We start from the raw sequence: 16,297 nt of genomic DNA on the forward strand, positions 1-16,297 counted from the left end.
GCCTGGTCCCTTGACCAGGTTCTTTTTTTCTTTCTTCTGCTCAGTTTATGGTGGCCCCTTCGGTCCGGGATTGTTTTTGGAAGGCTTTGTTTTTGCTCACTCTGGCCTTCATGTCTTCTTTGGCATCGGGGATTTTGTTCTTTTGGCTCTGGTGGGCATTTTGTTCGGTTGCAGCCGGCTCCTGCTTTTGTGGCGAAGAATGAGTCGGCTGGTTTCTAGAGGGGGTCTTTTGGTTGTGGATTCATGGTTGGCTCTGCCGGAGGTGCATCATACACTTTGCCCGGTGGAGATTTTATGGCGCTGCCTTCAGGCCACTGGTTATGCTTTGGTGGTCATTTTGTAGGTTGATCCGGTTTCCCTGGTTCCCTTTTTCAGGGCTTGTATTTCTCAGGTCATCCACAGTGTCATAAAAGCTAGCCAGCCTGTAGTCTACCCTCGTGCCCATGATGCCTGGAAGTATGCCACCCTGACGGTTGTGTTTGTGAATATATCTTGGACCGATATTCAGGCGCGGGGAGTTTTGACCATTGAAGAGGGTCTTGGAGGCCAGGTATTTTGTGAATGTTCCTGGTCCTCAATGACCTTGTGCTGCTTTGGGTCGTGTGTCACAGCTGAAGGTCTCTTCCTCGATCTAATATCTTTGCTGCTGTCTACTTCCTGGTACGTACCTTGTTTCTTTATCTGTGGGTCCAATCACTTCTGTTAAAAGGAGGATTTAAAGATTATAAAAATTAATACTGTAATTCAATTTGTCAGGACAGGAAGCCTGTGTAAACATATGCATATACTCCTCTTAGATCTATCTTGAGCCCTCCTCCCTTCACCAAGGCTGAACTACTGACCCTCCCTAGGATGCAACCCTGGTTGATACCTGGTTGATGGGGTTCTGGGAGTTCTTCTACTCCCCAAGCCCGGCCTGACTTGTGAGAGTTTGGTCCACTAGGCTGTTGCTTGGAGTGGCCCACAGGCCCACATACCCACCACAGCCCGGTTAGTCCGGCACTCCTTGGAGGAATAAATCTAGTTTCCTCTTGAAGATGTCCACGGTTGTTCCGGCAATATTGCTTATGCTTGCTGGGAGAGTGTTGAACAACCGTGGACCTCTGATGTTTATACAGTGTTCTCTGATTGTGTCTATGGCACCTCTGCTCTTCACTGGTTCTATTCTGCATTTTCTTCCATATCGTTCACTCCAGTACGTTGTTATTTTACTGTGTAGATTTGGTACTTGGCCCTCCAGTATGCAACAGTTACAACTGTACCCTGTTACAACTGTAGAAGGGTACAACTGTACCCTACTACAACAGTTACAACTGTACAACTGTACCCTGCAACAACAGTTACAACTGTACCCTGTTACAACTGTAGAAGGGTACAACTGTACCCTGCTACAACAGTTACAACTGTACCCTGCAACAGTTGCCTAACTCCTAGATATCTCTTCACTGCTAAGTGAATGGAGGCATTAGGTAAAAGGAAAGTTGCCCAACCTTTAACCTCCCACTTGGGAAACAAAATGGGATCTGCCAAACTTCGACTTCTACTTTGCTTTGGTGTCCTGTTGTCGGGTACAGGAATCCTGTTGGGGTTATTGAGGTCAATCTAGAACATCTTGGACCAAATAAATGTAGAGAATTCATTAGCAGTTCTTCAGATAATAGAATTGGGAGATGTATTATAGGGGAAAAGTCAGAATATGATAATGCTATTTGAACTTAAATATGATTAAAATGTGTTATAGTTATAAACATGTATTGGGCTCACATATATATATGTTAGATCAGTTTTCTTGCTTTACTTCTCTACTTATTCCTCACTTTGTACTTCACCTTCCCTCATGTGTTGTATTGCTCTCTCTCTCACCTGTGCTCAGTTATGCCTTGATAAGCATTCAGGACATACTGAAAAGTTGATACTTATATTTCATTACTTATGTGGGTTAGGCTATATTATAATTATAATTATAATTATAATAATATTTTAATCATACAATTGAGTTTTCATTGTACAGGGGTACCTCAGTTTAAGAGTTTAATCCGTTCCTGGAGACAGCTCGTAATCCGAAAACTCGTAAACCGAAGCCAATTTCCCCATAAGAAATAATGGGAAATGAATTAATTCATTCCTGATTACCCAAAAACCTCACTTCAAACTAAATTTTATACCTAATGGTATAAAATGGTATATGCCTGGAGGATGAGCAGGAGCATTGTCGAGGAGAAGCAGGGCTTTGAGTGGCAAATGTTTCTCCTGCAGATATTTTTCTATGACAGGGCACACCACTTCATTCACCCACTCAGAAAAAAAAATCCTAGTAATCCATGCCTTATTATTAGCCCTCCACATCTTACACATTTGGTTTTTCTGCACTTTATACTATTTGAAAACCCTTGGGTTTTCAGAATGATACACAAACAAGGGTTTAATTTTCAAATCGCCACTCGCATTTGAACACAGCACAAGCGTAAACCTATCTTTCATAGGCTTGTGTCCGGGCAAGGATTTTTCCTCCTTGGTAATGTATGTCCTCTTAGGCATTCTTTTCCAGAACAGTCCTGTTTCGTCACAATTAAACACTTGTTGCGGTAGGTATCCCTCAGCCTCTGCAAACTCTTTAAATTCTTCAATAAATCGTTCAGTGGCTGGTTTGTCTGAGCTGGCAGCCTCCCCATGCCTCACAACACTATGAATACCACTTCTTTTTCTAAATTTGTCAAATCATCCCCTGCTTGCCTTAAAGTCTATCGTATCTGCACTCGTTCCAGGGGTTTTCTCTACAAGGTCTTCGTGCAATACCCTGGCTTTCTCACAAATGATGGCCTCTGAAACACTATCATATTTAAGTCCTTGTCGTGTATCCAAATTAATAACTTTTCCACTTTCTCAAGTATTTGTGGTCTTTGTTTCGTGATTGTTCTTACGCCTTTTGGCACTTTAGCACTCATAATGTCCTTTTTCTTGGCAAGTATAGTGCATATCGTTGACGTGGCTTTGTTGTACTGCCTACAAAGTTCAACAACACGTGCACCATTTTCATGCATCCGAATGATCTTTTGTTTTTCCTCTATTGTCATCCTCACATGCGATTTCTTGCCTTGATCCTTACCACTGGCTTTCTTGGGACCCATGGTGAGATATATAATAACAACTTTTATGGTCAAATGGCCAAAAATCCAACAAAACAGTGTAAATCCTGGTCAAGAATTCAGGCGGGATAGTCACTGAGCGCGAGGCACAGGTAAACTGAGGGGCGATCCCCATGTCACCACGCGCTAGGTCAGCCTGTATGCGTATCAACACCCTCATCTTCCGATGTAAATTTTCCGAGCAAATCCTGCTCGTATTCCGAAAAATTAGTATACAGGGACACTCGTATTCTGAGGTACCACTGTACAAGTGTTCCATAGTTGGTATAGTAATTGCTTATTACATAAAGTGGGTATAGTAATTGTTTATTACATAAATCCAGTACAGGTAGTTATGCATAGCATTTTGGGCATATGTTTTCAGACATGTTATTGTGTTTTACTCTCTGATTAATATGTAATTAAATTATCATTATCTGTTTCAGACACAGGTGACACAGTAACCACATGTTTAGACATTGGTGCCTGGAACTTCATCAATGTAACGTGTGTACAGATAGAAATGCCGCTTCCATCTGTATCAGGCGGGCGGCGAGGAGAGGGACGTTCCCTCACCTACGACCTATCAAAGGTTCCTCCTGCAGAGTCCCAGGGAACACAAGGACTCATAGTGGCCCTGGCTGTAGTGGCAGGTCTCCTGACTGCTGCTATGTTGGTTGTTGGGACCCTGCTAGCGAGGCGCCACCTTATTTCTGGTCCTGGTTCACTCCGCTCGCTGGTTAGGTCAACGCCGACCAAAGACACAACACTTTATGGTGTCATGGTAGGACCCAGACACAATGACGGTGCTGTAACTGTAAGTAACACCAGCATTGTGGGGAGTAGTGAGAGGCCTGTGGTAGGAAATCCAGTGCCAGTGGAGCCAGGTATAAGATCATCTTTGTATCAACAGAATATTCTCTCAAATTTGCCTTTAAGGCCAGATGATCATGTGACCTCAATCACAGAGTCGGAGTTTGATGATGATCCAAACTATGCCCACATTAATGGTCAGGAACCACCGTATGAACGCGTGCGAACTCGCTCCGAACATAGTTATGAAACGCTACGTAAAAAGTCTCTCATTTCAGAATTTGGCAGTGAATCTGGAAGTGTTAAAGAATCAGGTGACAAAGACAGTATCGGCTATGAATCTGTTAAGGAAAACAAGGAGAAAGATGCAGGATATGAAGTAGTAAAAGAGAAAGACCATGATTATGAAACACTCAAGGAGAAGGATCCAGGTTATGAGACAGTTCAAGACACTCCAGATCATGGCTATGAGACAGTTCACCAATCTGGAGTTCACCATGGCTACGAAACACTAAAGCCCAAGCCTCCTCCCCCCAGAATAGGGATGCAATCTCCCATTCCAACTGACAGCGAAGAAAATGTGCCAGATATCTTACAAAATCTGGCAGAAGATGCCCCAATGCCTGATGTGCCCCCAGAGATCCTGGCCCTTTATGCTCGCATCGATAAGAGCAAAAAGCGTCGACGTCCAGATGCTACAGTTGATTCCGAGCGTGCCCAGGACAGGGAAGCCTGTTCCCCAGTACCACCTACTCCTCCGCACTCACCTGTTAGCCCCAGTATCAGTATCAACAGCAGTACTACCACTATAAGCGACCCCCTTACTGATGTGAGCTATGTTAGCGAGGGAGCTTCGGGGATTTATGTTGCCAAAGACTTGATTCGAAAGTTCAACCGACTGACTGGCGAGGACGAGATATGTCCACGACCTCGCAGTCGACAAGGGAGCATTGCTAGTGACACAGGCAGTCTACGTCCTCTCCCACCACTTCCCAAAGATGCAGCTTCATCCTTGCAGGAAACAGGGGAAAGTTGCCAGTAATATGGACACTCTTCACTCTCCAGCCGCTCGTTAACCCTTCAACAGCTCGGCTAATTAGAGATTGTTGCCGGGTGTATGGTAATAGCTAGGGGTATGTGACAAATAATAGCTAAACAAATATAAAAAAATTGCATTTGGAAATTTGAGTATAGGAAGTAATTGCAGATAGCAATTGCAGTCATTTAAGTATTAAGGAGAAGGATTCTGCAACATCTCCATGCTAGCATACACTTGACATTAATCAGTATACTGTACAGTATGTGCACCAAAACACCCTAGATCCAGATATGGTATATATCACAAAATCACCATACACAGAATGGTTCACGCTTAATTTACTCATATTAAATACTCTTCACTTCATTCAATGTGGCCAGTGGCAGCTAGTTTGGAGTATGGCCAGTTTGAGTATGGAGTACACAATAGTGTACTCCATATTCGTACTGTGTGGGGCAGTGAAAAAAGATCACAGAGGGCACTAAAGGTCTTAATAAGACCTCGGTGGATATCTGATATTTGCTTTTCACATTTGTACTAAATTTCCTTGGCTGATATATTTACAGTATACTTAAAGAGCTTATAAATAACAGACATGTAGAATGTATCCTTACCTGATAAAAGTTACTAATAGGTTGAAACATTAGTGTTGCCGACATATATTCCCTTTGCCATATATAGGAAGCCTGTACTTGTCGAGGCTCCTCCCACTGGGTGAACTACTGACCATCCCACAGTAATTGCCTCTTTTCACATAGTAGTAAAAGGGTTTTTATTTTGAAATGTTTGTTTTGTTCGCTTTTTTGTGACAGAACTCAGTATAGTGATTAAATATATTTGCACAAATGTAGTTTGCAGTGGTTTGATGATGCAGCGCGGTTCTGAACAGTGTGACAGAGTGGCGATCAGTCGAGTGTTATGATGTATACTGATGAATGTCGATGGGGTTGCTGTTGGTCCGCAGTACTGTATATTCAGAGTTACTAGATATATAACAAATATATACTGTATATATTTGTTACTGAACTACTGGGGGAAGGGAAGGGAACTATCAGGGGAAAGCGCTAAGCCATTACGACTATATAGCGCAAACCACTGGGGGGGGGGGGGGGGGAGCTCGAGTGAAGATGCTGCGTGTCCGGCCCCCTTATATATGTACCCACCTGAGCCTGTGTTGAACCCAGTTTAGTTTCTCACTTTGGTCAATGAGAAGCTTGCGTGATGGTTCGTGGAATTCTTAGGGTTTTGTTACAGGTATCATTAGTGGTTATTAAATAGGTTTGTGGATGTCATGTGGGATTAATGGGAACTTTAATTGCTTGTAATAGAACTTCTAAGAATTTATAGCAGCTACGTTGCTTGTAATACAGTTGCTATAATTTTATGGCTTGGTGAACAGTGGCATCAGGTGAATTGAAAGGTGCCCATCTGTTTGCATGTTGCCCGAGGACTGAACCCAAGTGCCTCACTTGTCAGCACAGGACATTGTTACAGGTAGACATTCTTGTTCATGTTTGTGTACAGCTTTAAATAATGTTATGTACTGTAAATATCTTGTATTCAATTATTAGCATTAAGTTAACTCTATAAAGTAGATGTACAGTTTAGTGATAGTTCACTAAGATAACCTGTGTTTTGAGGGAAATTAATAACAGTATACCAGTATGTAAATATTTAATTTTTCCATATACGACAAACCTTAATGATTTAGAGATTGTTAAATCTGTGAAGTGTGGCAAGAATACTTTGAATAGATAAGCTTTATTAGTAAAAGCTAATTGTAATGAATATCACTTTGATTTAGTTATCTTGGCATCAGATCCAAGAGTTATTTAATTTAGTAAATAAACCTTGAGCATATATAGTTCCTTTGTTCTTGACACAATGTAAATACTAAATTTAACATACTTCCACTCTGTTTTTATGTAATTTTTGGTCAAAGGTGCACTTCTCTGTCTAACAAATGTATATATTTCTCAAAGTATGGTATGCACATTTTTTTTTTTTACATTGCCTGTAATGTATGTGTGATGGGAATCTACCAAATTTAAGACTGAAATTAATTAATTTGCTGTATTGACTAACTGTGGATTGTGTCATGCATTGAATGGTTTTAAACGTAGTAGCTTTTGTAAGCTCCTCTTTATCATTATTTATTTATCTATATTCGCACACTTACTTTATTTATATATATATATGTATGTATGTATATATATATATATATTATATAATATATTTTTTTTTAACACACACATAATAAGGAAACAAAGATGCCAACAAAATATTAGAAATTTTACTTTTCCAAACAGTGGTGGACGGTTGGAACAAGTTAAGTGAGATGGTGGTGGAGGCCAAAACCGTCAGTAGTTTTAAAGTGTTATACGACAAAGAGTACTGGGAAGACGGGACACCACGAGCGAAGCTCTCATACTGTAACTACACTTAGGTAATTACACACAAACTCTTTAAGGATTAAAGAACTCTAAGAAAGCAAGAGATCCAGAGGCGGTTTTAGAAAGTAGACAGTCACCAGAGGAACACACAAAGAACATTGTGCGAGGAGCATATACGTCACTTTCCAATTTTAGACTCGCTTTTGATTACATGGATTGTGAAATACTAAAGAAACTGTTCATGACTTTTGCGAGACCAAAATTGGAATATGCAGCAATTGTATGGTGCCCAAGTCTCAAGAAGCACACCAATAAACGGGAGAAGGTGCAAAGGCATGCTACAAAATTGCTTCCAGAACTGAAAAACAGGAGTTATGAAGAGATATCTTGAGGTTATCTTGAGATGATTTCGGGGCTTTAGTGTCCCCGCGGCCCGGTCCTCTAGAGAGGACCTGGGGCTAGAGGCATTAAATATGTCAAAGAGAGACTATAGAAGAAAAGAGGCGATATGATAAAATAAAATAATAACGGGAATTGACCAAATTGACAAAGAAGAATTTCTGAAGCTGGCAACCTCAAGAATAAGAGGTCATTGATTCAAGCTAAGGAAACAAAGGTGCCAAAAAAAATATTAGAATGATTTCTTTCGCAAACAGCGTGGTAGACGATTGGAACAAGCTAAGGGAGAAGGTGGAGGAGGCTAAAGCCATCTGTAGTTTTAAAGCATTATACGAGTGCTGGGAGGTCGGGACACCATGAGCGTAGCGCTCATCCTGAAACTACACTTAGATAATTAGACCGTAAGATTCAATGCATTATCAACATTTCCCTGGGCAAACCACATTCATGGAACATTGAATCGGTGCAAATCGGTGTAAGGTAAGGTAATTATCAAAAGAAGGCACCAAACCGGGAAGGCTATGTAGCACCATCAAAGCAAATCGGTGTAGATAATGTTGATTTAATGTTCCTCGAACTTACTTTGCCCATTGGGATAAGTATCACACTTTTAATATTTTTCATCATTATGCTTGTGGCATGTATCTACAATTGCTCATTGATGTACAGTACTATTTCTGTCAAAGAATATCCCGAGTTACCTGAGGGGTTAATATAGTGGCCTTGAAGAGGACAGAAAGCCAGTGGCTTGTCAAAGGTCCCCCATTATAATGCTTTGTCCATAAAGATAAGAATATATATAATGTAATTATTCTACCATAAGTCTATACTTCAGTTAAAAATTGAGCTGGAAAAATCCCCAGGAATATGTGGGGGACATTTGACAGGCCACTACGGGTGGTGGCCCTCGGGAAAGTTCCAGTAAATTAAAATAATTTTATCTTGACCTATACCAGCCAAAGTTAATTGAACCTTGCTTAATTAAACAATTTTAGTGTATATTAACTTGAGACAATGTAATTTTGGTATCAAATGACTGGTAAGAAAGCACTTGGTTTGCCATTGTCAGGGACTGGTAGGCTGGTCAAGGTTTCTCTAGGCCCACTCCTGACCCTCACAATGCAACCTGAGAATCAGACTCGGTGCTGTCGGATCACAACCAGCGAGACCAAACTACTAGGCTACAAATTACCCATAAGTGGTTTGTTAAACCATTAAGTTGGAAAACTGGCCCAATTGAAGTTGGTCAAGCTGAGAGAGCAAAACAATTGTTCATTTATGTTAAGCTTATTTTTGTCTCCTGTAATCTAATTAATAATTAATTGTATGTTTCATGAAAAGATGTAAATATTGCACTAATGTGCTAAGGTGGGAAGTGATATAAAATGTCTGTATTATCTTTGACTAACTAGTCCTGTGTGTTTGTTTTGTACATACTTGTACATTACCACAGAGTTTTATAGAAATAAACACAACATGGGGTTTCTCAAGCCTCTTCTCATGTATTTTATGTACAATATATAAACTTTCTCATACAGTATCTCAACACAGTCATATCTGATATTTAATAATTTGCTCGCATGTTTCTGTCAACCACAGCTTATTTTATTTAAACAAATTTTAGGTTAATATTTTATGTGTACATAATGTTAATTACTAAATTCCACATTGGGGAAAACTGGCAGAATCATGTCATGATGATACATAAGTTTACGGAATAAATTAGTTTTTTAACATTAATCAAGATATGGTCTCATCATCCAGTTAAATGTTTACATATTATAAATTTAATCTTATTTTTTAAATATAAGAATATTAATACGAACAAGATGAATTTTTCTGGCCAATATTAATTTAGCGAGTCCGTGTTACAAATACTGTATATTGTACATGTATATTAGTTTATGGCTGTGCAGGCTCCTTAATTTATAATGACATATAATAATGCTATAGAGATGAAATGTATAGAGAAACTGATACAATTACAGATAGGTCTATTATATTCTAGTGTAGAAAAATAGATAGGTAAGCAGAGCTATATTTTTATGAACTGGATCAGTATTGTATAGAAGTAAGGAAGGATTGTTTCAAGACAAATGTGAAATTGGATTTAAAAGTATATACTGTATATTAAACAATAAACTATTGTATTTGTACAGGATTTGTAAACAGGATGTAAACAGGATTTGTACTATTGATTATTATTATATTATACAGAACTTTAGTTTGTGAAAATAGTCCACAATTTCCAGAACTGTTTACTTTCTAGACATATTTCCAATATTTACAAATAGGTGTTTGTAGCATACCAATTACCAGTATAATGCTCAATTTAACTCCCATTGTCAGGAACAGAAACATTGTACAGGAACATTGTCAGGGACGGGAAGCCTGTACAGGAACATTGTCAGGGACGGGAAGCCTGTACAGGAACATTGTCAGGGACGGGAAGCCTGTACAGAAACACTGTCAGGGACGGGAAGCCTGTACAGGAACACTGTCAGGGACAGGAAGCCTGTACAGGTACACTGTCAGGGACAGGAAGCCTGTACAGGAACATTGTCAGGGACGGGAAGCCTGTACAGGTACACTGTCAGGGACAGGAAGCCTGTACAGGAACATTGTCAGGGACGGGAAGCCTGTACAGGAACACTGTCAGGGACGGGAAGCCTGTACAGAAACACTGTCAGGGACGGGAAGCCTGTACAGGAACACTGTCAGGGACAGGAAGCCTGTACAGGTACACTGTCGGGGACAGGAAGCCTGTACAGGAACATTGTCAGGGACGGGAAGCCTGTACAGGTACACTGTCAGGGACAGGAAGCCTGTACAGGAACATTGTCAGGGACGGGAAGCCTGTACAGGAACACTGTCAGGGACGGGAAGCCTGTACAGAAACACTGTCAGGGACGGGAAGCCTGTACAGGAACACTGTCAGGGACAGGAAGCCTGTACAGGTACACTGTCAGGGACAGGAAGCCTGTACAGGAACATTGTCAGGGACGGGAAGCCTGTACAGGTACACTGTCAGGGACAGGAAGCCTGTACAGGAACACTGTCAGGGACGGGAAGCCTGTACAGGAACAATGTCAGGGACGGGAAGCCTGTACAGGAACAATGTCAGGGACGGGAAGTTTATCCAGGTCCCCCTCGGCCAACTGCTGACCTTCTCCGGGATGCCACCCACAACAGCGTTCTAACTCCCGGGTTACCTGTTTTACTGCTAGGTGAACAGAGTTATCAGGTGAAAGGAAATGTGCCCAACCATTTCTATTCTGTCTAGCGGGTGATCCAGATCCCTTGGTTGTGAGCCAAGAATGTAGACTACTGTGCTATGGGATCCTTATTTATAGGGAGACATCAACAGATAGAATTACAAATCTTCTTATACACAAGGATTCAATTTCAGTTCTTATGCAGGAGACGAAGGTGCCGAAAAAATAGAAAGTTTTCTTTTCCAGAGTGGTAACAGGTTGGAACAAGTTAGGTGAGAAGGTGGTGGAGGCCAAAACCCTCAGTAGTTTCAAAGCGTTATACGACAAAGAGTGCTGGGAAGACGGGACACCACGAGCGTAGCTCTCATCCTGTAACTACACTTAAATAATCACAGTTTAGTAACAATTACTGCTGTAAAAATGTCTACTGTAAATAGTATGAAAAGTGTATAAACTCGTAAACTTTAAAATTACATAGTGTGTTCTGATTACACAATGGAACTAGTCATGCCTGCTTGAAAATGTTATTTCATGTTTACAAACTTTGTTTTTGTGCAAAATATATATATTAATGAATGCACCATAATGTAATATCAGCCTGTCCTCACACTTGATGCATTGGTTTTGATGCTATTGACCAGTGTCAAAACTTCAGTGCTCTAGTGAAATTATTGGCACAAATTGATGCTTTCTGGGGCTATTGAGTATAGGCCTTCTTAAGGTAGGTGGGTTGCCCAGGTTCAAAGGATTCTGATTATTCAAAATAACTTCAGTCATGAGAACAGGCTACCTTGAGGTGCTTCCGGGGCTTAGTGTCCCCGCGGCCCGGTCGTCGACCAGGCCTCCAGGCTGACTATATGATGTGCCAGTAAAGGAAAATGATGGTACTTTGCTACTTTTCATTTCAGTCAAATAATCTCTTCATATCAAAGACACATCAAGTCACTTCACATTTGATCAATACGGAAACACCTCCAAAAATCCAGATTATATTTACCTAAGGGCCACAATCTTTAGTGACCTCAATGTGGGACAGGAAGCTAGTTGTTTGTCAGAGGTTGCCCCCCCCCCCCCCCTCATTGTTCTTGAAGATTTTTCCAACTGGATTTTAAACATATAATGTCTTGGCATTTATGGCTTTGGCAGGTAGGTGGTTCCATGGGTTTATAACCCTGTTGGTGATGTAGGACATTACTTTGCCTAATGATTGGAATATCAGTACGACCTTCTCTGTAAGCCAGACATTTTCTTATGAAAAATTTGATGTTTGGAAGTAAGGTCAGGCTGCGAGCAGCCGCGTCCAACAGCCTGGTTGATCAGTCCGGCAACCAGGAGGCCTGGTCGACGACCGGGCCGCGGGGACGCTAAGCCCCGGAAGCACCTCAAGGTAACCTCAAGGTAACCTGGTGGCTGAATTTGGTTTGGTGTGTAAGAGAAATACATTACCAGGAGTTTCTGTATCTGGGAGCTCCCGCTATAACATTTAAATAAATACCGTATTAACAATACACACAGAACTCACAATAGGGTGATATATCACACTTCCTGAGATGCATGATAAAGGCACGACTTGATTAAGGCGCTTCTGGGAACATCCCGTGCGTAGGTTCGAACCCACATCACGGCACTTGTGGATTTGCTCACTGTATTAACAATTATGTTGCAAAGCTCATCTATTAAATCATTACACGATTTATGTATTATTTATTTAAGATACTAAATCACTGCATGAATTATGCATTAAATCCTAACATGATGTACTGTACACGTCACTTAATATTACTGTATGTACATGGTAAATCAGTGCACGATTTCCGTTGTATTTAACACTACGTGTTAAATTATTGTGTGATGATAGGAGCATATTGCATCATACATTACTCTTTGTGTCAGTATCTGGAACTATGCATTTGAATTTTATGTTGGAAACTACACACACATGTTAAGCATATGGCAGTGTTTGGCAATGATTATTTTTCCTTTTGTTAGCTTGGTGGGAAATAATGGTTATAGACGCAGCCATATTGTCGCTGCAGCTGTACTAGAACTTCACCTGAATGGGTCCTATAACTGATAACTGTAGTTGCACTAAATATACAACTGCATTCATACTAAAAGTTTACATACAAGAGTTTTACATTCTTGTAAAGCCACTAGTACGCGTAGCGCTTCGGGCAGGTCCTTAACCCTAATTTCCCCAGAATACGACCCCGCCGAATCGTTTAACAACCAGGTACCCATTCACTGCTGGGTGAACAGAGGCTACAGTTAAGGATTGGCGCCCGATCAATCCTCCCCGGCCAGGATTCGAACCCAAGGCAAGGCGCTTGCGAAACGCCAGGCGAGTATCTTACTACTGTGTCACCGAGACTGCCAATTTAATATTAGTGCATTGTTACCAAAAGGACTTTGAATATGATTCACCTGAAAATGTACTGTATTTGTATAATTTGTGAGTATACATTTTTGTAACTATAATACAGCAATCACTGCAGTTCTATAATGTGTCCTCCATACTGTCATTATGTATTTTGTACTGTTATATTCTAGGGATGTTTAGTGATTTTATAGTGACATTCTGAGAGTTAGTCACTATGCTTGCATTGTTTTTTTTATTATTATTTTCTATCACAGACGTGGCCACACATTTACCACTAACCAGCATATATACATAGTGACTGTACTACAAGCATGTTGAGTGTTGCTGTATATTGTGTATGTATGTACAGTATGTATATGAATGGTGAATGAAGCTGTATAGTGACCATGTTGAGTATGGTTGAATGGTGTCATAACTGCATGCTTCCTTATTGTAGCTGTGTGATGGTGCTTGTATGGTGACATTAGCTGTGTGATGGTCATTACAGTGGGTGTGTGGTGACATTAGCTGTGTGGTTATGGTGGTTGTGTGGTGCGACTCAGTCCGATAACTGTACGAGTGTGGTGAAGATTCCAGCATATTTATTTATTTTTTATTTATTTATGCTGACTATGCTAGTGTACTGTAGTTACAGAATGTATTAAGATGGTGACTGTTGTTGTACTGTGATGGTGACATTATCACTATAAAGACTACCAGAAAGGGGGGACAATATTGGTACGCTGTGATGCTTGTAACAGTATGGTGAGTTCATACGAGGGTTTATACAGGTATGGTGTATAAAGTGTAATATGTGACTATTCCCAAAATAGTGACTTTTCTCTGTGGTAATTTTCAGTATGGTGATTATGATTATAGTGAATGTATCATGATGAGTTTATGATTTGGTCAATGTTTCAGTATGGTGACTACCAGTATAGCATCTACGCAACTGTGGTGAATGTATGGTGAATATATGAGTATAGTGTATGCTAAATGCCAATGTGAAACCTGTAAGAATATTGTGAATATGCCAGTATAATTAAACAAATATATTACTGTATATAAACTGTATCAGTATGGTGATTACAATGAATTTATATACTGCACGATCACAAGAGAAAATTGAAGTTAAAGACTATTTCAAATATAGATACTCTAGATGAATATACCTGTACAGGTACAGGTATATGCAGAAATATGACACTTTGGACTCGAGGCACAAATATGGGACCAAAATATAGAAAAAATAATATTGTTGAATTTTTATATTAATGACACATGCAAGATGTGTGAATATTGTGTTTAAACATGTTTTCATCATGTAATATTGTGTTCATCAAAAGCTGAACACAAGTGTTTTGTGCGTGTGTTTGATGTTCTGTATTGTATGTCTCTCAATAGTGTATGAAATACACGATTCAATAAATATAATTCTAGAGATGGGAGGTTTTATTAAAAAAAAAAAGAAAGTGTCTTTTGGGGTAATGTAAGACAGAATATCAGGAATAAGGAGCTAAATTCTGATGATTATGAGTGTGTATTTATATATTTATAGTTTGCTGTTCCTGGCTTGGCATCCCTGAGGCAGCTGAAAGTGAGCTCCATGTTACTGTTTAACATGTGTGCAAGAGTGAGGTTCACAACACTCATCTCTAACATAAGCTTCCCTATGGTGTTCATAATTCACAAATTACAACAAATGCATATTCAGCAGTTGGGTCAAGACCTACACCAATTCCCTGTATCACCACAATATATCCTGCAGCTGGGTACCTGCTTGATACCTGCTTGATGGGGTTCTGGGAGTTCTACTCCCCAAGCCCGGCTCGAGGCCAGGCTCGACTTGTGAGAGTTTGGTCCACCAGGCTGTTGCTTGGAGCGGCCCGCAGGGCCACATACCCACCACAGCCCAGCTGATCCGGAACTTTTCTTAGAAAACAGTCCAGTTTTCTCTTGAAGGTGTCCACGGTAGTTCCGGCAATATTTCTTATAGTCGCTGGGAGGCCCTAGGAGACTTCTCTGTGCCTCTCCATGTCCTACAGGCCCTGGGACACCTCCCGTGTCCTCTCCATCTTATACTGTAGGTGGGTCAAGCCCTGGGAAACCTCTCATTATCTCTCCATCTTATACTGTAGGTGGGTCAAGGCCTGGGCACCTCTCGGTATCTCTTCATCTGATACTGTAGGTGGGTCAAACCTGTCACAACCTCATTTATTTTGAGTATTCCATTTGAGGACAATAGATAAATTAGCCAACCTCAGAACACCCACACTGGCTTCAAACCTGAAGCTGGTGCAAAATATGGTTGAAGTATGTCCCTAATAATTTTTGGTTGCAAAGAAAAGGCAATAGCATTAGGTCTAAGAGTTACAGAAGTAATAAAAGTACAGTAGATAAAAGTGTTGGGTTAGGGGAAAGTCTTGTAACTAAAGATAATGTTTGGCTACAGAAGAATTGGTACTGTTGATACAAAAAAGCTAAGATAAGGAAGTTATCAGAAGAAGGTGCTAAGCCATTATGACTATAGCACTTGGAATGGATGAGGATAAGGATTTGGGATAGAACGGAGGAAAGGAATAGTGCCCAACACTTGGACGGTCGGAAATTGAACGCCGACCTGTAAGAAAAGACCCTTAAGGATTACCCCAAAATGGAGCTTAATTGATGGAAAATGTACTTAGGAATGTTTGGAAATTACAGTGATAAAGATGGGGGAAAATTAATACAAAAATGCAAACCAACAAAATCATTAGAGAAAGGTAGCATAAAGAACAAAGGGAGTGGGAACATGTCCTGAAAATTTCCCATACCATCATTTTATTTTTATTTTTATTTTATTTATATATATACAAGAAGGTACATTGGGTTTGAGAGAATACATTGGATAGTACAGTATTTACATTCTTGTAAAGCCACTAATACGCGCAGCGTTTCGGGCAGAAACGAATAGA

The 16,297-nt window shown here is 40.4% G+C and overlaps 1 protein-coding gene across 3 annotated transcripts in view; it reads left to right on the forward strand.

The window, feature by feature from the left end:
- The window catches only part of LOC123754497 (uncharacterized), a 126,582-nt gene extending 111,798 nt beyond the window's left edge, over positions 1–14,784 (forward strand). For 2 of the 3 annotated variants that reach the window (XM_069326323.1, XM_069326322.1), the window contains exon 10: positions 3,572–14,784. In XM_069326323.1, coding sequence (XP_069182424.1) covers positions 3,572–4,980 — 1,409 coding nt within the window. In that variant the 3' untranslated portion in view covers positions 4,981–14,784. The remainder of the gene's footprint in view (positions 1–3,571) is intronic. The other variant, XR_011229030.1, reaches the window with a different exon arrangement.
- Positions 14,785–16,297: the final 1,513 nt, after the last annotated feature.

Source organism: Procambarus clarkii, chromosome 18 (assembly GCF_040958095.1).
Source record: "Procambarus clarkii isolate CNS0578487 chromosome 18, FALCON_Pclarkii_2.0, whole genome shotgun sequence".
Classification (NCBI taxonomy): domain Eukaryota; kingdom Metazoa; phylum Arthropoda; class Malacostraca; order Decapoda; family Cambaridae; genus Procambarus; species Procambarus clarkii.